General features: G+C 40.9%; 2 protein-coding genes across 10 annotated transcripts in view; both read left to right on the top strand.

The window, feature by feature from the left end:
• Positions 1 to 1,118: 1,118 nt before the first annotated feature.
• ZNF507 (zinc finger protein 507) lies at positions 1,119 to 21,359 on the top strand. Of its 5 annotated transcripts, XM_085589467.1 has the most exons (8): positions 1,519 to 1,635; positions 1,682 to 1,691; positions 3,815 to 5,946; positions 7,053 to 7,158; positions 11,639 to 11,753; positions 13,993 to 14,097; positions 17,114 to 17,248; positions 17,373 to 21,359. In XM_085589467.1, the coding sequence occupies exons 3-8, from the start codon at positions 3,820 to 3,822 to the stop codon at positions 17,734 to 17,736; spliced, it is 2,952 nt and encodes a 983-aa protein (XP_085445593.1). In that variant the 5' UTR covers positions 1,519 to 1,635; positions 1,682 to 1,691; positions 3,815 to 3,819; the 3' UTR covers positions 17,737 to 21,359. The 5 variants fall into 5 exon arrangements, with proteins under 5 accessions (XP_021396483.2, XP_021396500.2, XP_085445593.1 ...); XM_021540808.4 differs by lacking the exons at positions 1,519 to 1,635; positions 1,682 to 1,691 and adding an exon at positions 1,119 to 1,267; XM_085589468.1 differs by lacking the exon at positions 13,993 to 14,097 and having other exon boundaries at positions 1,521 to 1,635.
• A 3,790-nt stretch (positions 21,360 to 25,149) lies between these two features.
• The window catches only part of DPY19L3 (dpy-19 like C-mannosyltransferase 3), a 34,500-nt gene continuing 32,353 nt past the window's right edge, over positions 25,150 to 27,296 (top strand). For 3 of the 5 annotated variants that reach the window (XR_014957822.1, XR_002466373.3, XM_021540837.3), the window contains exons 1-2: positions 25,341 to 25,471; positions 26,239 to 26,381. Coding sequence is in view for 3 of the 5 variants with exons in the window: in XM_021540837.3 (XP_021396512.2) it covers positions 26,279 to 26,381 (103 nt within the window). In the remaining 2 variants the exon portion in view is untranslated. Of the gene's footprint in view, positions 25,285 to 25,336; positions 25,472 to 26,238; positions 26,382 to 27,296 lie in introns of those variants that run through there. The other 2 variants (XM_021540845.2, XM_021540853.3) reach the window with 2 other exon arrangements.

Here is a 27,296-nt window from a genome sequence, read left to right as displayed (position 1 = left end):
TGGTGAGGATTGTTTGAGCCTGATGGCCAATCCAACCCACCTGGGGCTGGACTTGAGAGAGAGGGTCAGGAGTTGTGTTAGAGTTAAGAGAAAGTAGTATGTAGTTTTAGTATCCTCCTTTTATATAGTATTTTATGTAGTATTTTAGCATAGTTGTAATAAAGAAATAATTCAGCCTTTTGAATTGAGTCAGACATTGTCATTTCTTCCCATTGGGTTTGCCTGCATTTACAATATCGTATACTTCAAAAAGACCATATGTCTATGAAACAACGTACAATCATTAACAAAAAGTTCAGTCATTGCAAAAACTTCCTAAAATTTTACCAGATCCCTCCAAATCCAAATCTCCACATCAATACACTTTAATCTCTATTCTGGAAATGAAGATTGGATTTTACTTGCCATCACCCAGCCACTTGTGAAATCATTTTTGAAGCTCATGATTCCCCTGACTTTTCAGTCTATATGAAATATCTCGCAAATTCACCACATGTGAATGTACCTGGTAGCCCCTGACATGCAGTGTGTGTGTAAAACTAATTTCTGCCCACTTAAAAACGCTAAACCTTTTGACAGCATTACACTCAAAAAGTGGGGGTCAGTGAGTTTTTAACTACAGGTGTTTATGATCGAAAACCTTGCTGGAAAAAATCACTTTTTGGGAGACTGTAGTGTTTGTGGGGCGCGCGGTGCTGCCAGCGTGGCCCTGGCTGTGGAACGCGGAGGGTCCGGGCCGGGAGCCGGAGCCGGGATCGGAGCCGGGAAACGGGATCGGAGCCGGAGCCGGGATCGGAGCCGGGAAACGGGATCGGAGCCGGGAAACGGGATCAGTGACGGGAAACGGGATCGGAGCCGGGAAACGGGATCGGAGCCGGGAAACGGGATCGGAGCCGGGAAACGGGATCGGAGCCGGGAAACGGGATCGGCGGCACCGCCACGGGCGGCCCCGGGACCCTGCGGGGCTGCCGCCTTCCCCCGCCGACACAGCCCTGCCCCAGGCTCTGGGCTGTGAACCACGGCCCTGTGTCACTGTCACTGTCACACACACACACACACACACACTCACACTCACACACACTCACACACACACACACACACACACACACACACACACACACACTCACACACACTCGAGTCCCGGTCCCTCCCCTGGTCTCCATGGCAGCGGGAGGCGGCGCTGACGCGGCGCCGCCGCCCCCCGCCGGTCACCTGACGGGCCCGCGGCTCACGTGACACGGGCTCCACCGTCGCCATCTTGCCGGAGGTGAGGCCGGCCGGGCTCTCTCCGTTTATTGCGGGCCGGCGGCCGGGCCCGCCCGGGGCCCGGGGGCAGCGGCGGGCGGCGGCAGCAGCAGCGGCAGCAGCAGCAGCAGCAGCAGCAGCAGGCGGCCGGGCGCCAGGCAGGGCGCCAGGCGCGGCGGCGGCGGGCCGGCCCCGGGGCGACGCGCCGCGCCGCAGCCCATGTGCGGAGCCGCGGGCGGCAGCGGCTCCCGGCTGAGCCTTCCCGGGCCCGGGGCTGCCTCCGCTCCCTCCTTTCCCCTCCCCGCCTTCGCTCAGCCCTGTCCCCGCCCGGCGGGCCGGCTCCTCGCTGCTCGGGGCTGCCGGAGAGCGGCGGCTCGGGCCGCGCCGCCCGGCCGGGCTCTCCGTGCCCGCGGGGCCGGGCACCGCCGCGCCGCCCTCGGAGCCAGGTTTGCATTTCCTCGGCCCTTCCTGCCCCGCAGGCGCTCGCCCGGCCTCGCTGCTGGGCTGGGCTGGGCTGCAGCGGCGCTTTCCCGGGGCTGCATCCTCCCCTCCGCGTCCCTTTGGCATCCCTGGCGTTCCCGTTCCCGTGCGGGCCGTGGGGACAGCGCTCTGGGGCACCGCTGGCTCTGGGGCTGGTCTTGTGCAGGGGCATGAGCTGGACTCGGTGATCCTTGTGGGTTCCTTCCAACTTTCTGATAATTTGTGCACGGTTCTACCATCCCTCTAAAAACCGAAGTCTGCAACAGTAGGAATTAAACTCCAAGCAAGGAGTGACATAACACATATACACCATAGTTATGCATCTGGTAATGGGGATCAGCTCCACGCATCCCAAACAGAGGTCCAGGTCCTCTCTCTGTTTGCCTTTTTGACATAGCAACAGCATATTTCTTTTATGATCTTATGTCAAGGATTTTTTATCTTAGCTGTTATGCTGCTTTCAGGTGTTTTCAGGTAGAGAAAATGTTTGCCTATTTAGCATTACTTTAAAAAGTTTTAAAAGTACTGAAGGTAATTTAAGGTAGCACCAATTTTCCTTAACTCATTTTCAAATGGAAAATATTTCAAGTAGACATTACTCCTTTGAGTGTTTCATTAAATCTGCTTTCAGGGGAAAAAGCAGGTTTGTTGACTTTTCACAATGGTTTCAAAACATGTTACAGATAGTTTGAAATGAAGACCAAAGTGTTTTATACAACTGAATTAGGGTGGTTTTCAAATAATAGTTTCCAACTTGAAGTATGTAACATGAGGTGCAGATGATACTAAAAAATTAACATTGCTTATATTGATAGCTCTGATAATAATGTGAATTGTAAGCGGAATGGCAGATGAAGGTAATTTAGGTAGTAATGCCCAGAATTTTTCTGAAGTGGGAAAGGGGCAGCACAGATCTTGCTCTCATGTGTCTGTGGATTATAATGTTGTATGCTAAATCCACAAGTATAAATTAGTGGATTTCATGGGTTTTTGGGACTAGTTCTGTAAGTTCTTATTTGGCTGTTATATCTTTCTTGCAAAAAAAAAAAAAAAAAAAACACATGTGTACTTGGCATTATTTTTCAAGGAGACTGATCCTTCATCTCTTTATGTTCTCAGTTTTATATGTAGTATATAAAAACTTTGCATAAAAATGTGTGTGTATGTAGTGACACTTAGTTGGTTATTTCTAGACATTTTTAGAGAAGTAAATTTAAATGTAAGACCTTTTGTCCAGCTCCTTCACCTCCCAGCCCACAGTTCTGCCCACATCACAGAGTTTGTTTTCATGTACGTTTTTGTATATTGGCTTATAATTGGACCTCCAACACTGTGGTTTATGGTTTGATATTTTTAAAGGAGGGGTAATTGAAAATAGTAACTGCCTGTAGCTTCCCCTCAAAACAGAGAACAATTGCTCTTTATAACTTCAGTACTGCTTGATTTTCCCTACAATTAAGAAATTGTAGCTGCAATTAATAAGTTTTCTAGAAAACTAAATTTATAATGAGAAGTATGATTTGACATTTGAATGGTCTTTAAAATAGTCATAGTGAAATGAGTAATGCATATAAATGCCAGAATTACTTTCTTCTAGCATTTCAAGGAAAAAAACTGCTTATTTTTGAAAATTATATTGTTGCAAATTGTCGTTTGCTTTAGGACCATTGATGCATCAAAGTACATTAGGAATATGTTTTCATATACTACCATGCTTTTCAACATCAGTATGCCAGTTACTGTCAAATGATATTTTAATGTTTAGCATTCAAATGTGTAGTGCTTGTAAAGAAAAAGAGAATAGCTGTAACACTGTTCTTCAGCTTACAGTTGAAAATACTTTTCTTACCCTTGTACCTCTTGGAGGCTCTCTTGGAATTATTCTCTGCAGCTGTATTGAAAAGCATCCACTAAATGTCCCCAATATCTTTGGCTATTTCTGTCACCATTCTGAAAATTTTTATTAGTTTAGTGGAATTGGGCTTCTGTGTTTGGTGGAGAGAGACATGTAAATAGTACTGGGCTGTGGGCTGTGTTTTCATTATTGTGCAGGTATAAATCTTTATTTTTATAACCCCCATTTTCCTAGGTATTATGGAAGAAGGAAGCAGCATTGCAGTATTGATGCCAAATATTGGGGAGCAAGAGGCTGTGCTGATTTCTGAAACAGTCATTGGCCCAGCACTGCAGAGCAGCGAAGACCAGAGGAAATGCAAAACTGACCCCCTGATCCACGTTATCCAGAAGCTGAGCAAAATAGTTGAAAGTGAGAAGTCACAAAGGTGCCTTTTAATAGGGAAGAAACGTTCCCATGCCGAGGCTTCTGCGCAGTCCTTGGACACAGCTGAGCTCTGTGAAATCCCAGCTAAAACCATTGAGCTCTCGGTGATTGCTGCTAAAAAGACTGAAGAGTTACAAGCAGATTATTTTGTAACTGAATGTCTTCCACCAAGCAAAAAAAAGGTGACATGCTACCAGTGTGGTCTCTGTAATTTTATATCGCCTTCACTCTTAACTCTACAAGAACATATAAAACAACATGGGCAGAAAAATGAAGTGATATTAATGTGCTCAGAATGTCATTTTGCCTCCAAAAGCCAAGAAGAACTTGAATCCCACTTCCAAAGTCACCATGAGAATGGTGGTAAAAACAGCATCCAGACAAAAGCACAGCGGTGTGTCAATGTCACAAGTTCATTTCTGCAAGGGCCAGTGGAAGGAAGTGTCAAAACAGGGACTGATCAGACAGGAAATGTGGAATGTAAGGATACAGCTCAGTCTGCTCCTGTGCCTGAAATGGGTAGGAGGAAATGGTACACCTACGAGCAGTATGGCATGTACAGGTGTTTAATTTGCAGGTACACCTGTGGTCAGCAGAGGATGTTGAAAACGCACGCTTGGAAACATGCGGGGGAGGTTGATTGCTCCTACCCCATCTTTGAGGAAGAAAATGAAAACACCAGCTTGTCAGAGACAGTTGTAACTCACACACCTCAGAGTGTGGATACGGTTGTCCTTTCTGTGGAAAACAGTGAACTTGATATCCATAGTGAGCCTTCTCTTCAGCTTCAGATTTGCAATTCTGAGCAGCTGTCGTGTAAATCGCCCCTAGGAACAAATGTGAAAGAGGAAGAGATATTAAGTGAGTCTGTGGTGCATTCTCCTACTACAGAGGTTGTAGAGGAGACTGTATCAGATACAGAACCAGACAATTTGATAACTGACAGCCTGCTTTCATCAGCACAGAAAATCATCAGTTGTAGTCCAAATAAAAAGGGTCACATTAATGTCATAGTAGAGCGTTTGCCAGGTGCTGAAGAAAATGTTTTACAAAAGCCATTCTTAATGAACACTGACATTGAAACCGAAAAAAAATTGATCTCAGAGGAGTCCTCTGTTACCTGTGAAGAACCTGCTGAAGTTTATCATTCAGACACAATTCAAGAAGTAATAATAGAATGGAATAACACCGAAAAGAAAGATAACGAATTAAGCGCTAATAAAAATGTAACAGCTGATGAAAATGTGCCCCCTGCACGAAGGAGGACAAATTCAGAGTCCTTGCGACTGCACTCCTTAGCAGCAGAAGCTCTTGTTACAATGCCAATTAGAGCTGCGGAGCTGACTCGGTCCAGTCTCAGGGCTCTGACTGGAGAAGATGCTGTGGATGTGGGTGCAGGGCAGGGAGGAGCTGATGGCCCGTGCATGGCTCATTCTAAGGTGGTGTCCTCACTTAAGGATCCTTCAGAGGAGTTCGGCGGCTTAAACCAAAGTGAATGTGCAATAGTTGAGATAAAGAAAGACAGACCGGAGTTATCAGAAGCACCAATTAAAATGGGCATCAGTATGTCACTGCTCACTGTCATTGAAAAACTGAAGGAGAGGACAGACCAGAACGCTTCTGACGACGACATCCTGAAGGAGCTGCAGGACAACGCGCAGTGCCACAGCGCGGGCGCCGCCGCGGCGGCCGGGAGCAGCCTGGTGGAGTTCATCCCCAGCGCCGAGCGGCCGTACCGCTGCCGCCTGTGCCACTACAGCAGCGGCAACAAGGGCTACATCAAGCAGCACCTGCGGGTGCACCGCCAGCGCCAGCCCTACCAGTGCCCCATCTGCGAGCACATCGCCGGCGACAGCAAGGGCCTGGAGAGCCACATGATCAACCACTGCAAAGCTCGCATGTACCAGTGCAAGCAGTGCGAGGAGTCCTTCCACTACAAGGTGAAGCTCTTCCCCGTGCCTCTCTCGAATCCCTAAATTACCTATTGCTGCTTTTCTGATAACTGATGATCCCTCTTTCTAACTTATTTCAGTCTGACATCCTGGCTTCGTTGTAATTACCATTAGGGAATATTGCCAGCAGCATGTGCTGAATATACAGTTCAACTGTAATTATTCTGCTTTACCCACTGAAATAACCTGGCTTCTTTACATAACGTTTTTCCCTGAGAATTATCTTACAGACATAATATCATGTTGTTTTTTTGCCCACACATAGCAACTGCAAGAAGAAATGGAAACATCAAAGAAACATAGCTGAAATTTTAAAGGAATACTCAAACATGCCTTCCTCTTGTGAGTGTGGCACTTGGGGGTAACATTGAAGCAGATTTTTTTTTCTGCTGTTTTGTAGCTCTGGATGTTCTGTAGAACTTAGATTTGAAAGATTACATACCAGAGCAGGATAATACATTTCTGTCATTTTCCTAATTGCTATTTTAAGAAATTAGTGATTTCCTATGCACTCAGCTCAGTATTGAGGAATAGAGAACAGATTGCATCAGTACCCACCTGTACAGCTGAACCTCTTGGAAGCAGTGGTCGTGCAAATTTTCCCACATTTATTTAGTCCTAGTTTGAAAAAATATACAGGTAGGGTAGCAAAAGGCTCTCTTCTCTTTCTCCTCCCCAAACAAGTAGAAACAGGACTGGTGTATTCTTAAGTCAGTAGGCAATATGAAAATTGAGTTAATTTTCACACAAGTCCCTAATCTCATACTGCTTTTGGAGTACTGTAATTTTAGAGGAAGAACTGTGTCCACTTGTCTGTGGCAATGGGGAAAGAAGGAAATCTATTTTCCAAATAAACACAAATCATAGAATCCTCTCCGTCACTCTCATCAGTCCTTTTATGTTACTAATCCATGATATTTATTTGTTTTGTTTGCAGTAAAATTACCTAAGGGATAATCTGTATATGTTGACATGCATTTCATATCAGTTGTCATTAAAGCTTGAGTAGCAATGTCACAGATGACTGCAGTATTCCAAGTGATCACTGTATGTTTGTAGTATATACTTAAACATTAGGAACTGTTTTTTTCCAGAGCCAACTGCGAAATCATGAAAGAGAACAACACAGTCTTCCAGATCTGTTCTCTACAGCCACAGCTAACAAACTAATAGTTTCCAACGAAGGAGATGATAGAGAAGGTACTGTTTATATATTTACATTTGAAAGTCACTCATAACATTACTTGTTTGCTGTATTTGTGTAACTGCTTTTAAGATCACTTGTGCTAAAATGTTTTCATGCCTGTTCATAACCTTAAATGTATGTTCTTTCCAGAGGGCAGAATTTACCACAGTCAGTCTTGAGGTGGCGTTTATTGTTAGGTGATATATTTTTAGCCCCAGAAATTAAACCCTTCTTATGACAAACAACTTATGTCCAATATTATTCTGGATTTTTAAGAAGAAAATATTTTTTTCATTCCTTCCTTTCTTCAGCAGCTATAGTATTTTCCAAATGACCTAAACAAAAGAAAGCCTTTTTTTTAAGTCACCATGGTAATGTAGTTTACTGTCAGCATATGCATACAATGCTATCCCTTCTGAGTTTAGAAATTTCTGTTTAATTATGGTAATGTCCAAAGTGAGTAATTTATTTTAGCCCTAGTGAGGCAAATGTAAGACATTCTAAATATGCAACCTGTATCTGTAAGAGTTGCCTGGGCAACAGTAGGTCTGCGTTTTCATAGAGACATAGAATGGTTTGAGCTGGAAGGGACTTCAAAGCTCCTCTTTCCAAGCCCTGCCATGGGCAGGGACAGCTCCCACTAGACCTGGTTGCTTAGAGCCTCATGTTTGTTTAATTGTCTATCTGCTTCTAATTTAATAGGGTTTGTTTGCAAAACAGAAACAAAAGAACAAAACAAAAACAAACCCAGCAAACTCTCGAGGCATTAAGGTGATCAAATAGGGGGAAAACTAACCAAATTCTGATGTTTAGGAGAAAATGCAGCCTTAAAATCCCTTGTGTGTCCTGGAGAGCCACTATGTATCATTGCAGCGTGAATGCATCCTCTTCTCTGGCGAGTTACAGCTACTAAAAATATTTACAGCCTTTTTATTTTGAAGGCAACACTGTAATTATTAGCATTTTGCAATTTTAGAGCATTATGGATAAATACTAGTAATTAGATAGTCTCTGAACAACTGTGAGCTGAAGTATTCCCATTTTGTGCACAAAGCTATTTTCTGTCCTATCTGTGCTCTCTCATTTGTTTAGACAGCAAAATGTGCACTCTAATAGTACTTAGGTTGCTGTGGAAATTTCTGGATTCTGTTCTTTCCTCCACAGCTGCTCAGTGAGTGAAAAAGTTGTTGAAATTGAGGCAATTTCTTGTGAAAAAAGGCTCTGACCAGCAGAACCCAGGGTGGATGGGCAATGGTTTGTCCAAAACAACTTGGTACATGTCAGCCCAGAATGAGTTCCCAGCTTTGCCTTCTGCAGCTCACACTGCCTCCTTTTTTGGCTTTCGGTATACAAGTTAAAAGTTAATTACCTTGTCAACCTCAGGTAGAATGACCCTTTCCAGCTCCTTTTTGCTCTCATCAATGCAGAAGGCATTTAAATTCAGGAAATTGATGTGTACTGCTCAGTACATCCCCAGGACCTAATCCTGAGAGAGCCATTCAAAGCCAGGGGAGACAGGGAAATAGCCAGGGAGGGTCTGCTGGGAGTAGGAATGTTCCCTATTACATAGTGGGAGTTTTCTGTAGGAGCAGTAGCCCAGATGCTTTAATGGCAGTGTTAGGAAATAAAACATTGATACTTCAGCAAGTTACAAATATCTACAAGCACAGCTTGGACTGTTACTTCTGACAATGCTCTTTGTGTGCTGAAAACCAATGTTCCTAAACATGTTGTGAGACAGGAATAACTACCTTGCAATGCCTGAAATGTGTCAGGTTTGGAGAAATACTGTACTTTTTGAGCTCAACTCCTGGTAACGTGACTGGTAATGTGAAAATCAATAGTCCTGTCTGCTTTTGAAATTAGTATGTTTAATGAGGTTGTTTTACAGTTTGTATCCTGATTTTGTAATTTGACTTCCATGAAAGGGAAGCCCCTGTTCAAGAAATCTGCCTGCTTTCAATTAATTTTGAAATGTTTTTATAAATATTTTTTCTTATTATTACCATATATAAGTGTTCCAGCCATGCACTTTAATTGTTTACCCCACATGAAATTTAGTAATGTGGCTTGAATTAAAACAGTTCTCCTTTTAAACTTTTATTAACTCATACTGTGGAATGCTTAAATTATTTCAGAACCAATTTATAATCAAATTGCAGCACCACTGCAGTACAGCAATCTCTTGTCAAACAGATGTCATCCCTATAAAGCAACACAAAACAAAGAAGTTTATGGCATAGCATCTGTTTATGTGAAAGATGCCTGAGCTGGAACAGTTTCATTTCTTGTCTATGAAATGGTTAGTCCTAAAAGTCTCTTTATTCATCACGGTTGTACAATAAATTAAAAGGAGCATTATGACACTGGATATGATCAGATTGTAAATGTCTAATAATGAAGGAATAGGGTAATAAGCAGCATTACAGGAGCACCTGTTACTGCTGCTGCAACAAAGATCTGACATTTCCATATTCACTTGTAGGAGACCTGATAATCTCCATCCAGAAAGCAAAACAGGCCCCAAACCCACAAGAAATAAGCCTGTGGAGGGAGTGAGGGACACAAGTGCTATTTTGTAACAGCAAGAGATTATGTGATGTATTATAATTTATGTGCATTTTCTAGAAGGAATAAATATAAAGTAGTGATTGGTATAAATAATTGTTCCTAAGTGTGTGCTGCTGGGTGTGAGCATCTTAGAATTATGCTGTAGCTAATATGTTTGCATAATGCTTTAAAAATCTCATTAGATACTGTTGGTTTTAAAATGCCTGCCCACTGAAATACCAAATTCATAACAGAAAATACATTTGAAAGCAGTTAATTCCAAAGCTGTAGAATTTAAGATGGAAAACCCCTTCAAGCAGAGCATAGCCCCTGCTCTCCCATGGATGGATCTGCAGCCCAGTGAGTGTCCTTGATCCACTTGAAGTCTCCTACATGAATATGTTTTCATAAAAGAATAATGCAGAAATATAAATTCCAAAGTCTCCAAGTAAATAATTAGGATTGTTCTGATAATTTTTACATTAAAGGAAAAACAAATCTAATAAATCTTACTCTATGAGCATATTGTAGGAAAAATTCTAATATATTTTGCTTTAAGGTTGACTTGGAAAGAGTGCCTGTTGTGTATTACTTCCATATTATTTCTTATAAGAATGCTGAAGAGTGAGCACTGTGTCATGTTTTAAAATGAAATATAGGAAATATATTTTCAGTTATCTTGGTACACACAGAAATATTCCAATTTTATTTCACCGTCTTTGCATTCAGACTACTATTTTATTTTATGTTATATTATATATATTCTTCACAATAACCCTCTGGGGTTATCAACCTTACCTAATTACTTTGCATCTTGAACCAAAAGTGCTGAATTTTGGAGTGAAAGTTTAATTAGTTGTAATTTTCCCTTACTGTTGAAGCTGTGTGACTGTATTCATCAGAATAATATACCTAGAAAACCCTTTTTAGCATAATTCAGTGCCTGCCTATGGGAAAAGAAATGTCTCCTTAAAAGAGTTTTACCATCATGACTCTTAATTGTTTTGATAATGAAAAAGTTCAGCCTAAAAAAAAGTGCATGAGGTACAGCATGATAGGCTGGAATGAGAAAATTACCTGTATAAAAATTGCCATCCCTCTTTCCAAATGTTAATATCTTAACCCAGATCAGTCCCGTTATTCAGTGGGGGAACAGGAACAGGGCTGTTAAAGTGTACACACTTATATCTCAAAAATACCCAGCTGTGCACTGGTGGGCACACATTTTCCTCTGTTAGGAGTCATTAGCTTTTGTCTATGCAACCATTAATTTTTCAAGAGTTCTTTTTCATTCTGGAAGGAAAAAATTACTTTTGTTTCAATTGCTTTTTAGTAATTTGGATAAATTCCAAATTATTTATTAAGACATCTGGTCAATATCTATTTTTTTTTATCATCTCATATCGTTCAAAAAGTGTGAGTATATGTTGGATGAGAAAGAGGATTTAGAGGCTTTGGGAGGTCTTTTGCTTTTCTTTTCTGTGTTTGCCAGTTTGAAACTCATCCATTCTCAATCCCAGTCTTTTCCTTTGATTCGATGCATTCTGCAAAGCACTGAAATTGCTGGGTTCAGCAGTCCCACATATTATCACCTTTTGCTGTAACACAGGGACTTTACCCAACTGCAGGGAGAAGGAAAATGTCCACATAGAGAAAAATAATGTGTTTTCCTAAAGTTTTAGTAATTCCTGTAAATGGCAGGGCAAATGCAGAACAGTATAGTAAAATAAACCATTCTGTTAATGTGGTTTCTACTCCTTTAATACCTCTGTGTCTGCTGTCTTATTTATTACTTCAAAAGTATTAAATCTTTATCGACATTCAAAACTCTTGCTTTAAAATGTAAATTCATGTTTCATAGTTCACTTGCGATGAAATCATAATCTGAGAATTCCTTACAAGGGTGAGTGCAGCTCTCTGCAGTAATGGATTTTGTTTCCATAGGAAGCAAGTCTTCAGCCCAGAAGCTGTTCAGGTGTGATGTCTGTGACTACACGAGCACAACCTACGTGGGAGTGCGGAACCACCGCCGCATCCACAGCTCGGATAAGCCGTACAGGTCAGTGCCTGGCTGCCTCACCTGCCAGGGCTCTGAACTGCTCAGGCACTTGGCAGAGGTGATGGTAAAAAACTGCAATTACACTATTTAATGCAAATTACTGAAGGAGACACACTTGCTGGCTGACTCAAACTATGTAATTAAGATTTGGTCATTTTTCCAGAATGCATCTTTTGCTGTGGCTGTCTTCTGCTTGTTTTCAGTTTGAAGCATTCACATGTGGAGAGGAAGATAATTCTGTTATAATTCTGGACTTTGGCCAACAGTAATAATATATTTCTCAAAACACTTGCACGCCTAACTTAATTTTGGATTTGCTTTATTGAAAAATGTTCTCCATTGTCATATTACTGCTTTATACATCAGCTGCTACAGAGTGTGACAGCCTGCCCTTGTCAACAAGAGCCTCATCTTTTTCACTGGTTTCTAACAATAGCAACATACTCACTTAGGGTCATATTTTAAAAGTTTTCTACAAGGGTATTATATGGATTTATATAGGAACTTGGGTATCTAAAATCACGTGTAATACTACTGCTGAGGTCCCCAGCAAAAAAAATAAATCCTGCATTTTCCTATTGGTTGCTGCATAAATTCCCCCAAATTCAACCTGTGCTTATTCAGTGTGGATCTCTGTCCCTCTCTAGTGGCTAGAAAATAGATCTGAGTCAATAGATTTTTTGAGCTGATCTGCAATGTAACCTTCAGTTTTTAGTGTAAATTCTAGAAACTCAACACCTTGAAATGCTGAGCCAAGCCAGGGACTTTCTCTTTTGGATAAATAAAACCTGAAGACATGTTGTATTTTGATTTGTGCATTACAATGATATCCCATAATGCTAGCAAAAATTCACAAGGTATTTACTCAGAGAGCAAGCGTGGAATACAAATAGATTTTCTCCTCAGAACCTTCACTATTACCATTATTTATTACTTAGTGAGGTTGGAGCAGCAGATACTGTAGAGTATCTTGTACGTGGTAGTTTTCAAATTGGTGTTAGCAGCCTGTTTTGATTTAGGAACCCATGGAAATTTTCCACTGGTGATACAGACTGCTGCATGCTAAATACAAACCGACCCATCTGCCTTGCTTCTCTTACTATTTTTTCATAAACCCCTTAGACAAATCTGAAAACCTGGCAGGATACTTGAGCCACAGTCTGAAAACCATAATGATCCAGTATTTATGGTATTTCTCCTTCTGAATCATGAATTCCTCAATCCTTCCATAGCTTCAAACAGCAACATACTATATTGCTGCCTTTTTGAGAGCTGTAAACATACTTTATTATTTGTTTGACAAAACTTGCTAGAAACTAAGCTGTTGAGCCTTAAATTATATGTTTTTGTAGATTTGATATGTTCTGGATTTTAATACTGCACAATTAAATCCTTTCAAAAATATAGTGAGTATTCTCAGGCTAAGTATGCTGCAGTCTCAAACTGTTTCACACTATAGAACAGACTTTATAACTGGACGTTTTACCATTTCAGGAAAAAATAAACACCTAAAGTTCAAACAAATACATAAGAATATTGAGCTTTGTGGTTTCTGTTTTAATATGGTAGATACAAGAAGGTTGTGTGGTAGTATATTGATATTTATGAATAATAAGGAATTTGTGTAATACTTTGGAATCTAAATCCATGGAACTGAATTTAGATCAAGACTGTTTTTTGTGTTGGTTTTGTACAAAGATATTGTGACAGAAGTAAAAAGAAAAAAAACTGAATGGCATGATGTGACACACTTAGGGCACTTAACATGTTGACCGTGTCACTGACTTCTTTTTCAGCAATAAAGCCCTGAAACTTGGTGTTTTGTTACTGGTTTGGCTTTTAGAATGTCATGAGAACATTGCTGGTGCATTAAGTAGAGCATATACTCTCCCCTGCAGTTCTTAGGGTCACGTTGTGCCTTTGGAAGGGATGCACGCAGCCACATCCGTCCTCACCTCCCTTGCACTTAGTGATGCTTACCCACATCAGGAGAGGGGCACGAGAGAGATTTCAGGAAGAAACATAATCTGTAAGCCTTGTGATGCTTGCTGAAAGGTGGAGGCTTTTTTGGGCTGCAGAGATTCTCACTGCCCAGCAGCATCTTAACGTCGTAACTTGATCTGGTTAGTCCTCCCTCAGCTGTGGCCTTTGTAGGCACCTTTGCATTCTGGTAGCTGTGGGGTTTGGAGCAGTGCCAGCAGTGAATTGTCAGATCAGTCACTTGTTGTTGTCTCTTCAGATGTCGCGTGTGTGACTTCGCCACCACAAATATGAATAGCTTGAAGTGCCACATGAGGCAGCACCCCCAGGAGCATCAGGCAGTGCAGCTCTTGGAACAGTTCAAGTATGTAACGGGGCTCATGTGGCAAAAGCTCTGGCACCGGGGGTCTTGTTACATTCCAGCAGTGTTCAGATCCTGTTCCCTTCCCTCCTAGAGTCATTCTTTGGTCCAGAGTTGTTTGGGGTTGTGTGGGGTTTTTTGATGGCTTTGCCATGGCATTCCCAGGCTGTGCTTCTGCTGCCTGATAAAACATGTCCATGACTTCCCTCTGGGACACTGTTCAGAATGTGGTGGTTGCACACAAACTGCCTATTGCAAGTAGTTTCTGATTCCTGTTAGTTACCTAAGCATGCCTGGAATTGTTTAGGAGATTGTATGAGCCAAAACCATGCCGTGGCACTTCTAGCATTCAACATTATAGACAGGTAAATTCCAGGATCTAGGAATGTTCTGTGGCTTTCTTTAATATCCCAGTCTAGGCACAGCCTTTGCATGTACGTGTTGGAATGCAGGTTGGCATCACCTAGTTGAGATTTAGTATGAATAACCATTAAGGGATGAGTGTCCCTTATAGTCTGTCCATAGATTTGGGTGGATTATAGATACATGAGAAAGTTGGTACAAATATGTGTAATTGTCTACTACTAATTTTTAACCAAAAATAGAAGTTGGGAAGGGAAAGGAAAGAAAATGAGGAGTATTCTGAATATTTCTTAGTGGAAGATTTTAAGGGCAATATGAAAGGTCTAAATAAAGCACACTCATATAGAGGTTTCTTCTCAAGAAAAGCTGCTTCTACAATTTAAAAGTACTTCCAGTGCATTTTTCCCAAAATGTTCCTAGAAGAATTAAGTTGTATTTGCTCAGCTGTCATACTTCCCACAGTATTGCTCTTGGTATTACCACGGATTACTGGAAACCTCCACACTTTGGTCTCTGATCCCCAAGGAATTAGTCTATCCAAAGCTGCAAGAGAATTGTTTCCTCAGTGTATCAATGTAGAATACACCTGTACAGTGAAGTTTAATAATTTAGCACAAATCAAGCAATAGGGCAGGTCATGCTATGGAATTGAAAGGCTTCTACTACTAAACTCAGTGGTAAATAATTTTGTTTCTCTGAGATAGCTGAATATCCTGTAAGCATATGATCATTAACTGTAGTGCAGCATACTAAAAGCTGTTGGAGTTTCTGTGTCTGATTTGAACTGTATGCTAAATAGTCAACAGTATATGGCTCAAAAGGTGCTGTTCTCAGCAAAGTAAATTTTATTAGTAAATCACTAGACTAAATTTATGAGCTTCAAAAAATGAGAGTATTTAAAAGGGACTAAAAATGGACACTGGGCTGTGGCGTCACTGATTGTGTTCCCAAATCACTGACCAAGCAATGTTAGTGGCACAGAAAATCATATATATGGTAAGACTAGTGGGCACATTAAATGAAATTAAGATTATTTGTTGATCTTTGTGTTTTACAAAAAAACTATTTTGGTTTAATTTTATCTATAAATTAACTATAAGGTCTGCCTTTTTTCTAATGATGTATTTTAATAACAGCCTTATTAGAGATAGTAGGATTCCCAATCTGAGAATACACTCACCTGTCTTTGAAAGCATCCATTTTCTTTGTAAGGCTCCAAATTAGAAGGAAAAGAGAGAAATAGGATACCAGAGAAGAGTGAGCTAGAAGGACACACCCATTGTTCCCCAGCAGGACAGAATTACCTTGCTCCATAAGCAAGGTAATGTACTGTACTTTCACCTCACTTGGGAGGTTTTTGCTGTTCTCTGCAATCTTCTGCTGAGCAGAAATAGTTTCTGTGTATGATTATTTGCAGGGCATTTAAGGACTATGCCCCACTGTCATTAAGAAAAGTCATAAAACCTTACTGAATTGTAGTGTATAATGTGGTTTTATGTAGGCCTTCTTGTGTTTCCAGGTTACATTTCTGAAAAGGTCTTAAAAATGTACAAAAACTGACTTGCACTGTGGTAATTTTAACAGATTCCTCCTAGTAACACACTGAGATCACGCTGCTTGAACAGAGCTGTATTCCTGGTTATAATTTATTAGTACAAGGTCACCTTCGATTGATTCTGATATTTTCCATGGGATTTGGGGAACTGAAGCCTTCCCAATTAGAAGGCAGCTGAGCAATAGAGCTTTTTTATCCAAAAGACTTAAAAAGACAGATCCTGCTCTGAAGTGATGTCATGCAGTATCACTCATCTCCTTCATGCTGAGGTGACTAATTTATCATCTTAAAAAACATATTAAAAAACCTCCTCTGATGTATATTCATGCATGAAAAGGGTTATACAGGATTTGATCAGTCTTGGGTTATTTCTGTCCATAAATATACACTACATCTCCCTGTCAATAGGATTTATTCTTCAAGGTTTTACTCTTTACTGCATAAGATGGTGTTTTACAGGGAAGTAGAAAATTTAGTCTTGTGGTACCAGAGCTGATGGAAAACTATATGGATAAAATGATCACCTGTCTGAATCCTGATCTGTGAATATATTCAGAATCTGACACTGCCCTCAGCAACCTGCTGATCCTGCTTGAGGGGCTGGATTGGACTGTGTGACCTCAAGGGGTCCCTTCCAACTTCAACAAATCTGTGATCCTTCATAAACTAATACCTGCTATACCTTAAAATACTTATTTAGCTCAATTGACATAATTAGTGCTAATTACATGGTTCCTGCTTGGTTCAGAGCAATGGCAGAAAGCTCAGCACCTCCCTGCCATGTTTCTGCACTCAGCAGAAGTATTGCATTTCTGCAGTGTTTGAACAGTTTTATCAGGCCAAAACAGATAAGATTTAAATTCACTTGCTTAGGAAATTTAAAATAAAATATTAGAAACTTCTCAGACCCTAAAAATAGTCTTACATTTCAAGATGAAACTTGCAAACTAACATGACCCAGTTATGAAACTGAAAATGGGACCAAGAAGGTTCACATGGATTCCTCTGCTTATTCATCTTTTTGGAAGAACTAAACCATTACTAAACTAATAAAATTTAATTTCTAAATGTTTCTCTTTTTCCTTCTCATTTTTCCCCCAGATGTTCTCTCTGTGGATATGTATGTAGCCATCCTCCATCCCTGAAGTCCCACATGTGGAAACATGCAAGTGACCAAAATTATAACTATGAACAAGTGAACAAGGCTATTAATGATGCAATTTCACAAAGCAGTAGGTATGTCTGATTTTCTGTCAAGTCCTGTTATCTTTCAAAAGATCCAACCCTGACTCAAAATAAAGTTCCCATCAAAAAGCAACAGCTGTATATTTTAATGTTTTTGTTTTTATTATTTTTTCAGGTTTCAAGGACAGCTCACTGACAAAACCTTACTAGAAGGCACAGATGAAAGTACAGTACCTATACTAGGAAGTACAGACAACTTGGTGTCTTTTACAGAGTCCATTAACCAGACTACAAATGAAATTTCAGGTTCTGATGAAAATGAAAAACCCACTTTGATGAATACCTCATGCAGCTTAGAAAAGAACTCCACTCTACCCCATCTTGGCACAGAATACTGTGTTCTTCTCTTCTGCTGCTGCATTTGTGGTTTTGAATCTACCAACAAAGAAAATCTGCTGGATCATATGAAAGAACATGAGGGTGAAATCATAAACATCATTCTAAACAAAGACCACAGCACGGCTCAGAATACAAACTAGGTGAAGCAGTAAGTTAAAAGAGGATTTCCTAGAGTGAATATTTTCTTTTTTTGCTAATTTTTGCCTGAGAAACTTGCTAAAGAGAAGAATTGCAAGCAAAACTTGATTTCCCATCCTGAGTTCTTGTTTCAGTAGGAGTCCAGTGTTTGCACCAGGGACTGATGAATCATTTAAGAGATAAATATAAGGTGTGGAGAAGAGAACGATCCATTTTAACCTGTTACTTCTTTATATGGTGCCAAGAATGTAGGATTGTTGGGTTTTTTTCATTTCCTGTCAGGTACTAGTCAATAATAATGCATTAGCACAGTACTTTAAAACACAAAGGTGTGAAAGTTTTCAATCACTTGAAAAGCTTTTTTCTTCCTCCCTCTTTGTTGTTTTCCAAGTAATTCAGCAAAGAAGGTTTTTACCCTCTCTTTTTAAAGATGATCTGGCAACAGATCAGGTAGAACTGTTACAATATGATCTGGTAAACCCCCCTGCCTGGAAGGTGGGGTGAGGGGAGGTGGGCCAGGGCATGTGTGTGTTGCATTCACACACAGGAGTTCCATTTTTCCCAGTCTATTTTTAAGGCTTTACAAACTCTCAAGTCATTTTCCAACAAAGACTGCCATCCTTTCCCTCAATTTACAGCAGCAGGAGGTGAAGGGCCTAGAAACATTTTGTTAATAACTATTTGTTTGATTGGATCCTAACTACGAAACTATCTTTTCAACTCATCACGTGTAACAGATTATTTTTTATAACAATAACCTGTTGTTTATGGTTTTCTTGACGCGTTCAGATGAATTATTTTAAAAAAGAAAAGCTTATCATGTCACTTTTCATTTGTGGTGATTACTTTGCATTATGGATGAGCAGTGTTTTTAATGAGAACAAGATATTAACAATAATTGCCACAAAATGATGTAGATGAAATCTATGTAGATTCCAAAAGATGTAGGTGAGCTCAAATTGGGATTTTCAGAAACGCCTACGTGCTTTGGCAATCGTTGAAATGCCACTGGCTGGCCAAATTTCCCACTTGTCTGTCAGAGCTGTAACTGTAGAAATAATGAGCTGAAAGATAATCTTCCTGTAGAAAATCATAGTTAAAAAAAAAAGAAATTGCAAACAATGTCTTAAGCCAAAACTGTATCCAGTCACTTACCGAGTAAATTTTACTAGTGCCTATAGTATGGATTGATAAAGGGAATTAGAGATTACTTTGTTGTATAAAAAAACCAGGAATCTCGCCCTTTTAAAACCTTCAGCTTCTAAAATTACAGTGTGGGTTTTTTTTTGTTTGCTGTTTTTACAGTTACAGGAGTTGGAAGAAAAAGATACTCATCTGTATATCAATGTGGAATGCTATTTCACTGGCTAGTTTCCTGGCAACTTTGTTGAGGTTATTGATTAAGTTGGCTACTTAATTTTTTGAAAGATTCATTAAGTGTAGTATCACTTCCAAGAAGCCCTTTGGCAGCCAGATTGAAACTTCCTAGTTCAGGCATTCCTGAATACAGGAACTGTATTGCTGCTTCTAATGAGTGGCAGATGCACAGCAGCTTGCCTAGTGCTGACATGGGCATGCAGTGACCTGATTTTTAGTAGCTCAGTACTTACAAAGTTCCTTACTCTCAGGAAGACAGTGGTTTCTGCTTCCTTTATTTACACCCTTCTGGCAGCAGCAGTCAGCTGCAGCTGTAAATGTGAGAGGCTGGCACATGGAGTGTCTGTATTGTGCTAGCACTGCCTGGAAGTGGCAACCAGGAAAAGAAAACAGTGACAGAAGTCACAGCTTCATGAAGCAGCACAAAATGTAGAGGCCAGTGTAAAAGCACTAAGACTTCAGTATTTGTTTTCAAGAGATTTCCTCAATTTGACTTCTTCTTTTGGGTTAAACAGGTATTATTTTGTTTATGAAATAGCAGAAAGTACACATTTGACTTGAAGAATTAGTCAGGATATAAGGTCAAAACATTTTTGTGTTGAATTTTTGAAATACTTTACATATTTTAAGTTAATTATACATTATTTTCAGTTAATAGTTATTTTTCATATTCCTACAGATGGAATATAAATTTGAAAAATACATTATTTATTTACATGATCCCAAAGTCTAGAGATAGTGGGATATTTTAATGGGATATTCATCTTGTCTTACTGACACTGCTATTTTACCTTCAGTATAGAATTAATGTGAAAATACTGCATCATCTGGAATATAGCTCAACTTTCCATTTGTTTGAAAAATCAAAGGACAGTGAGATCCCTAGTAATGCTAAACTACCAGTCAGTATTCACAGAAACAATATTTACCACACTGTTATTTTTGTGTAATTCTGTTAAAGTTGCTCAGCTAATGAAAGATAAAAAAGGAAAAACTTGCACTCATAAGCTAAGAAGATGGCAGTGAACCAAAATTTCAGAAGCCAATAACCTTGAATCCAGATGAAGAGGTGTGGTGTGTGTGGAAGCCACAGGTGCACCAGGAATCAGTGGCACAGCATTCCTAAGCAGGATGTGTCTGTTAACAGTTGTTCTTTGCCATCTTGTTGCTCTGTTCTTTTTGACCATGTGTTTCTGTAAACCAGAAAGCTACTTCCCTTTAAAAACCATTATCAGTCCTGACAAATGCCAACAAAGAATTCTTTCCCATATGCACAGATATTTACTTTTTTTAGCTGTCTCCATGCTGCTTGCAATTAGTTACCCACTCACAATTCCCATGGACTTTGTCAGAAGTCCTGCATGTGAAATAATTATAGATTTTGTTTTTCTGAAAGCAATTTGTTTCTCAGGTTATCTGCTTTCAAAAGTGTATGGCTAGCCTGGTTGCATGTTTTGTAAGGGGTTTTAAGCACATTTCAAAGTCACTAACACTGCAAATTTCCCATTTCTTTAAGCCTTTATTTTTGTCTCTTAGGTCACAGCACTAGCAGGTGATCAGCTATTCACTTGCTGTTTGTTTAAATTAGATTTTATTCTGTGATACAAACTCTACCTTGCAGCTTTGTTTGCAATGCCTGTACTTCCACTAAAGAGCAAACTTCATTCATACTTGGCTGTACTGAAAAATGGGTGCATATTTCATCTTCCCAATGTATGCTTGACCCGCAAAAATAGAGTGGGATTCAGTTGGAGTTATTGTATTTTCCTTTTTCATAAGCACTTATTTAATCATTTGAAGAAATGTACAGTTGGTGCTCAAAGTAACATTTGTTAAGATATATTTAATAGAAATTTACATTTGCATTTGATATTCATGGACATGGGTACATGTATTTTTTTAAGAAAAGGTATTGTAACACTATGGCACTGCTTTTATAGCCAAAGTATAAAAAAATTTAGAAAACTGACATGTAAAGACTGCAGTTAATTCTGATACTGTATCTTATTAAATAGGATGAGTTTTGTTTTATAAAGTTATCCAGCACATTAAGCTGCATGCCTTAAGCTCTCTCTAGGATTGTGTTCCTGATAGGCAACTCTTTGGAAGGATGAAGCAAAGTCTGTAGTACTACTTTAACTACCTTCTGGAATACTGTACAATGGTAGAATAATTTATTTTGCTTTACAGGAGTTTGTCACGTATTGACTTTAATATTGTATTTTGGTAATAAACTTTTTTTGTTAAATGCTTTAGTCATTTTTATTTGGCCTCTATGAAATATGAATCTGGAAAATCCAAAGACTAAACCAGTGTTTAGAAAGAGGGAAATCTGTTTGAGCCGAAAAGTATTTAAAATACTTTACTGCCATTTCTTACTCTTGTATGAAATTATTAGTATTAGTTATTAATAGTTTAAATACTGCTAATACAAGTTTTATCAAAGTAACTGTGGTGAAGAAATACAAAACCATTAAGTCAAAATATTTGTAAGCCTGTATGCAGTTAGGGTGGCACCATGCTGAAGGAAAGAACTGCAAATTCAAAATTCATAATGAAACTACTAGGAATTTTTTCCCTAATTTAAATAAGAGTGAAAGCCTTACACAGCTTTTTTTTCAGGTGATTGACTTTTGCTTTTCCAACACATAGCTAAACTATATCTTGAAACCTATTTTTAAATACACAGCATATTTCTTGGCCTTGCTAGAGCTTTTCTTCCCATCTTTCTCAGGAAAAAATAAAGTCAGTTGGTGTTGCTGGGGAGAAAAGGGAGAGTATGGCCAGGATTCCCACTGCTGGTTTCAGCATGGTTTACAGTTACATAAACAAGCAATCTTTTGCCATTTTCTTGTTGTTATTATTAGGGCCCTGGGCCAAATATATTGAAATAAAGGCTGGAACTACAAATGGCTTTAGATGCAACACTACAGAATGCTGTGTCATGCAGCTTTTTCACATCTCTAATGCAAAACCTGGGAAAAAAGGAATTTGCAGTAGGATGTGCCATCCAGGTCCTATTATCCTGTTCACTGGGCTAAAACACCTTCCTCACTTCAGCTGGACAAAGCACAAGAGCCTCCTCAGAAGTTTCTTGCCCCCATAAATGACCTGGCCATGTGTGATCACAGGTAGGGCTGGACACGGGGCGGGCTGGGACACAGCACCGAGGGTCCCGTGATGGTTGGAACAGCCCTGGGAATTGGGAAAAAAGGAGCCAGAACTCTGGCACACAGCACTGGGATTCAATCACTCTGTCCCAGATCTCTGGCAAGTGTTCAGGGTTGGAATTGCTGCAGAAAGCTGATGGACCACGGGGAGCCTTTGTTCTGAATCGCTTGAGGCCTGTTTGGAGAAGAGCTGTCACACCAGCAAGGGACACACCATTAGAACTGATGTAAGATTAGCTAGCTAATGAAATTCACAATTGGTCAAGACAAGATTTTTTTGCCCAAAAGTAAGAACTTCAGGACCCTGACAACCTTTAAAAGTTGAGAAAAGTGAGAACCCAGAAATTTGCCATATTTGCCACCTACCACAAGGCTGCTGAACAGCAGCTCAAAACAGCAGGTTTAGACTTAAAATTTACTGGGGCAGAACTTGAGTCCTCTGCTTTTCTAGTTCATGGTAGCTTCCTACAGTGCAATCCAAGAGAAAACACAACTAAACTGAATTTAAAGTTTCTTCCAACCGTTTCCTGTTTGTAGATGTTTGGCATTTGCTGGGATTGTGGCTAACTTGGTGCCAACATGAACACTCTGCTACTTCGACCTAGTTGGAACAGAATGAGCAAACAGAATATTGTTAAATATTCTTTTGCTGTTTTGGCAAGTAAGAAGCCAGCAATGCAACAGTATTATAACAATACAGTTATGATATAATCATCAGTATTATTAATTGCAAGCTACAGTTTGGTGACTTTTAATTTACATTTTATAATACAACTTTTAGATATTAACAACCATCTGGAAGCTCTTTAGTTCTTCTGTATTCTCACACTTGAAACATTAAATTTTTATCAACAGATGTTGCTGAAATAATCAATTGTTTTAGCGAGAATATGTTAAATAATAACTTTTTTTCCTAGTGCTGCACTTAAACACTTATTGCAACAGGAAATTACTTGTTAAAATATACAGAAATGAGGAAAAATGCATTTTTTATTTCCTCTAGTATCTAATCTACTGCTATTTGAAACTTGAACAGTAAGTATTAGTATTTCAGACAGAAAGTGATAGCTGAGCATTTAGATACATTAACAACTGTGTAAAGCTGTGTAGCACTTTTATATTACAGAAAATTTTTAGTTCTAATAACACTATTCTGCAGTGTATATTGTGTTAGTATTCAGAAATGTCAGTGAGATTTGTACTGTTGGTCCTGTGCATCACTCCACAAAATAGAAAACTTCAGCTGAGTACAGTGACTTACCACATACAAATCCATTACATCCATGCACGGGGTCATAAAACACAGGAGAATTAAGATAACTCCTCCCTTATCAGGGATTCCTTAAGCTCTTCACTGATTATGCTTTCTAAACCATTTCTGTAACTGCTTGTTGTAAAATTTACTTTGCATTGGCCTCTTTACAAGTAGTGGAGAAGTAGAACTGTTATTCCAGGAAATATCTTCCACAGCATCCCCTTTCTTAGAAATGTAAATACGTTATCTGCTTTACACAAAAACCTGCATGCACTCAAGGTGTTTATCTACACTGTAAAATTTATTGTACATATGCAACGTGTTCATTTCAACAAGCCCATGACATCTAGGATGCGGCAGTGACAAAAAGAAGGTAAATCTATTGCCCATGGTAAGGCACATATTTATGTAGTTTTCATTCTTATTTTGAGCATTCCCCACAAATGTATGACCTGCCTTATTGCTCAGAAAAACCAAACCCAAAACCAAAAGTAGCATGGCCATAAATTGACTTACAGTAGAAATGTTTAAATATTTGGAGAACTTGATCAGAGGAAGTGAGACAATTCTGTTGGTTCTAAAAAATACTTACAAAACAAAATAAGCATGAAGAGCAGATACTGAAAAATTTCCTGATTTCTAGTGTCAATGGCTTCAAACTTCAGAATGATCAGGATGATTGCTACGTCATTTTCTTGCTGTCTCTGAGCATACCTTCTATGAATTTAATGGACTAAGTTTTTCAATGAACCAAGGTTGTGCAATGAGAGAGGAAAAAAAAAAAAAAAAAAAGTACCGCTGTGCTATAAAAGTGTGATGGAAAATCAACTAAATATTGTCCTGAAGAAGTGAACTCTCTCCCCGACAATTCCACAGAATTTGTATGGAGTACTGGGAAATCAGCATTCCGTGATGGGACCTGGAGTCGGTTTGTTGGTTACAGCTTCATGGGGCATGGCTTCTTCTACAATTACTAAAGACAGCGCAAGTAAAACTTAAAATCAAGACTTACTGCAGGGGTAGGTCGTACCCATTAAGAAGAACAAAGTCTGGCATTGCCTTCATCTTCCAGCTACAAAAGGTCTTTTCCCCCTTTAAACGTTTATGGTGCAGTTAAGCAAGAAATACAGTGGAGCCTATAACGCGTTGAACAGAACACGCAGCCCTAATTTCAATTTTAAAGTCACACATATACGGTACTATGCCGGGGGCAGAGGAGTGGTGAGGAATACATTTAAAAGAACACTACAAACGAGTTCCAGGGCAGTAAAGCAGCCTCCGAGGCGGGACCCTCGTGGGGAGGGTCCGCAGCGCCTCAGCCCCTGGGGCGGCGCGGAGCGGGGCCGGGGCGGGGCCGGGGCTGTGCCGGGGCCGGGCCGGGGCTGTGCCGGGGCCGTGCCGGGGTTGTGCCGCCTGTGCCGGGGCCGTGCCGGGGCTGTGCCGGGGTTGTGCCGGGGTTATGCCGCCTGTGCCGGGGTTGTGCCGCCTGTGCCGGGGTTATGCCGCCTGTGCCGGCTGTGCCGCCCGTGCCGGATTTCCGCCGCTCGCCCGCCGCGGCCCGTTCAAACCGGGAGGCAGCCGGGGGGGGCCGGGCCTGTGACGGGCGGCTGTGCCCGCCCCGGCGCTCGGTCTCCGCCCGGCAGGGCCGAGCGCCGCGCCCGCCCCTTCCCCTTTCCCTTCCCCGTTTCCCGTCGCTCGCCCGCCGTGCCCGCTCGGCCCGGGCGGTTCCGCAGCAGCCGCGGCCGCAGGTAGCGGGGCGCGGGCGGGGCGCGGCGGGGCGCTGGGGCCGCGCGGGCCGCGGGGGCGGCGGGCCCGCCCTGCCCGGCCCCGGGCCCGGCTCCCCGCGGCGGCGGGGCCGGGGCAGCGGCTGCGAGGAGCGCTGGCACGGCCGGCGGGGCGGGGGTGAGCGTCTTGCCTTTGCTAGTGAATTGTCAGGTGCGTGCAAAGCCGCTCTCGCAGGACGCGTGTTGCCGGTGCGCGGGGAGGAGGCGAGGCTGGCCCGCTGCGGGAGCTTCGCGCGAAGTTGCGCGGCTGAGGCCGCGTCCCCGGGAGCGCCGGGAGCGGCGGGAGCGGCTGTCGCCCCGGGCCGGAGCGGGCGGCGCCCCGGGCAGGGATGGGCGGCGCCCAGGGGTGGCAGCGGCCCCGAGCGCGGAGCGCCGGCCGCGCGCAGGGCAGGGGCTGCCCAGCATCGACCGCTGTTAGTGCTGCCTCCGGTTTTTTATAACCCGAGTGTTCTCCGGCATCATTTCTGCACATTTTGATCCCCTTTTTTGGTGTTTCCCGAAAGTTAGGGTTTAAATGACTGGCTTCATGTTTTAGGCACCCAATTAAGATTGGCTGAAAAAACGATTTTTTCTTTAATGGCATTAGACTTTTTTAAAAGGGAGCCTGGTGTACGTTTTGAATTAAGGGCTGGAAAACTGAGGGCAGTCAAAATAACGAATCTTTCTGAAAACCTGTTCAAGAGTATGTAAAATAGCAAACATTAGTCTTTATAATTCTAAGATAATGTTTTCCATAATTTGCTGAGTGAGATATAAAGAAAAACCTTGCATTTTGATAAGATAGACTTTATGTACAGTAGAGTTCTAGAAATCAAAGTCTTTGATGTCAGTAAGATGTGGTTTTATTTTCACATATTTCATGCAGTATCAAGTGACTGCTTGGGTAGGAAGATGCATTGCTTGTGTGTGTCCATTTAGGAGTCAGGCTGAAGAATAATGAATTAAAGTGACTGACATCATGACAACCATAAGACAGAGAAGGGTTGGAAAAGGCACAGAAGCAGCTGAAGATCAGCCTTCAGAGGAGACAAATGTGAAGCCTGATGGGAAAATTCTGCCTGGTGGGTAACGAAAACCAAAGTGACATTATGGCTTTTTATTAGCATTTTGGTTTTGATCTGTCCTAAGCACAGTTTAGAGCTAGGCGTGTGCCAAATGCATTTCCATACTCAAATGTCACCAAAATTAATTGGATGAGACAGAGGGTCTCATGCAGATTGCTGCATGTCAATCTTATCTCTGTTTTAAAATCTTAATTTAAATTGGTGAGAACAGTTTTTTCAAATTTATTATTGGTGACACACTATCAGCTTGTATGTAGCCATTGTTCTTCGAAGAATCCCTGTCCAAATCATTGGTAACATAAAAGGATTTGAAGATAACTGATGGAATGTACGTAAAAATAGGCAGGTTGCATTTAAAATCTGAATTTATTTGCAAACTTCTGCTTTTTAATTTATAGCATACCAGTTGGGTAAATTTTAAAGACAGTCATTAAGTGTCTTAATTCCAGGATCTGTTTACATAATGAAAATCTGACATTTTTATATATGGAATGAAAGCTTTAGAGCTGACAAAGTTCCTTGGTTTTTGGGAGATTTTTAGATTAACTTATTTTAAGGGATATTTTGATTTAAATACTAAATATTTCTCTGAATTTGGGAATGTGAATGGATTGATGTTTCTGCACAAACACATATATAAAAAGGGCAAGTGGTCATAGTTGTCCTGCAGCCCAGCCCTCAGTTCCATGGAATTGCAGAGCTGGAACCCTTCAGCAGATGTCACACGCAGTATAAAACAGCCATTTCAAAGACACATTTCCAGATCAATAATCCATATTGAACCTGACATCAACATTGACCATACCCCAGGAATGGAAGTGCACAGTGAGGCTGGAGGTCAGACACATCCTTTCTTTGCCATCATCCCATCCCTGCCCTTACTCCTGTGTCAGAGGACAGAGGAGCTCATCT

This window comes from Lonchura striata, chromosome 11, assembly GCF_050655825.1.
Source record: "Lonchura striata isolate lonStrDom1 chromosome 11, ASM5065582v1, whole genome shotgun sequence".
NCBI classification, from domain to species: domain Eukaryota; kingdom Metazoa; phylum Chordata; class Aves; order Passeriformes; family Estrildidae; genus Lonchura; species Lonchura striata.
Note: the sequence above shows the minus strand (reverse complement) of the source record. Positions and strands in the feature narration are given on the sequence as shown.

Coding starts and splice junctions, on each gene's coding strand:
- ZNF507 (XM_021540808.4), top strand. CDS start 3,820: ATGGAAGAAGGAAGCAGCATTGCAGTATTGATGCCAAATATTGGGGAG. Junction 5,947..7,052: donor AGGAGTCCTTCCACTACAAG/GTGAAGCTCTTC, acceptor GTTTTTTTCCAG/AGCCAACTGCGAAATCATGA. Junction 7,159..11,638: donor CGAAGGAGATGATAGAGAAG/GTACTGTTTATA, acceptor TTGTTTCCATAG/GAAGCAAGTCTTCAGCCCAG.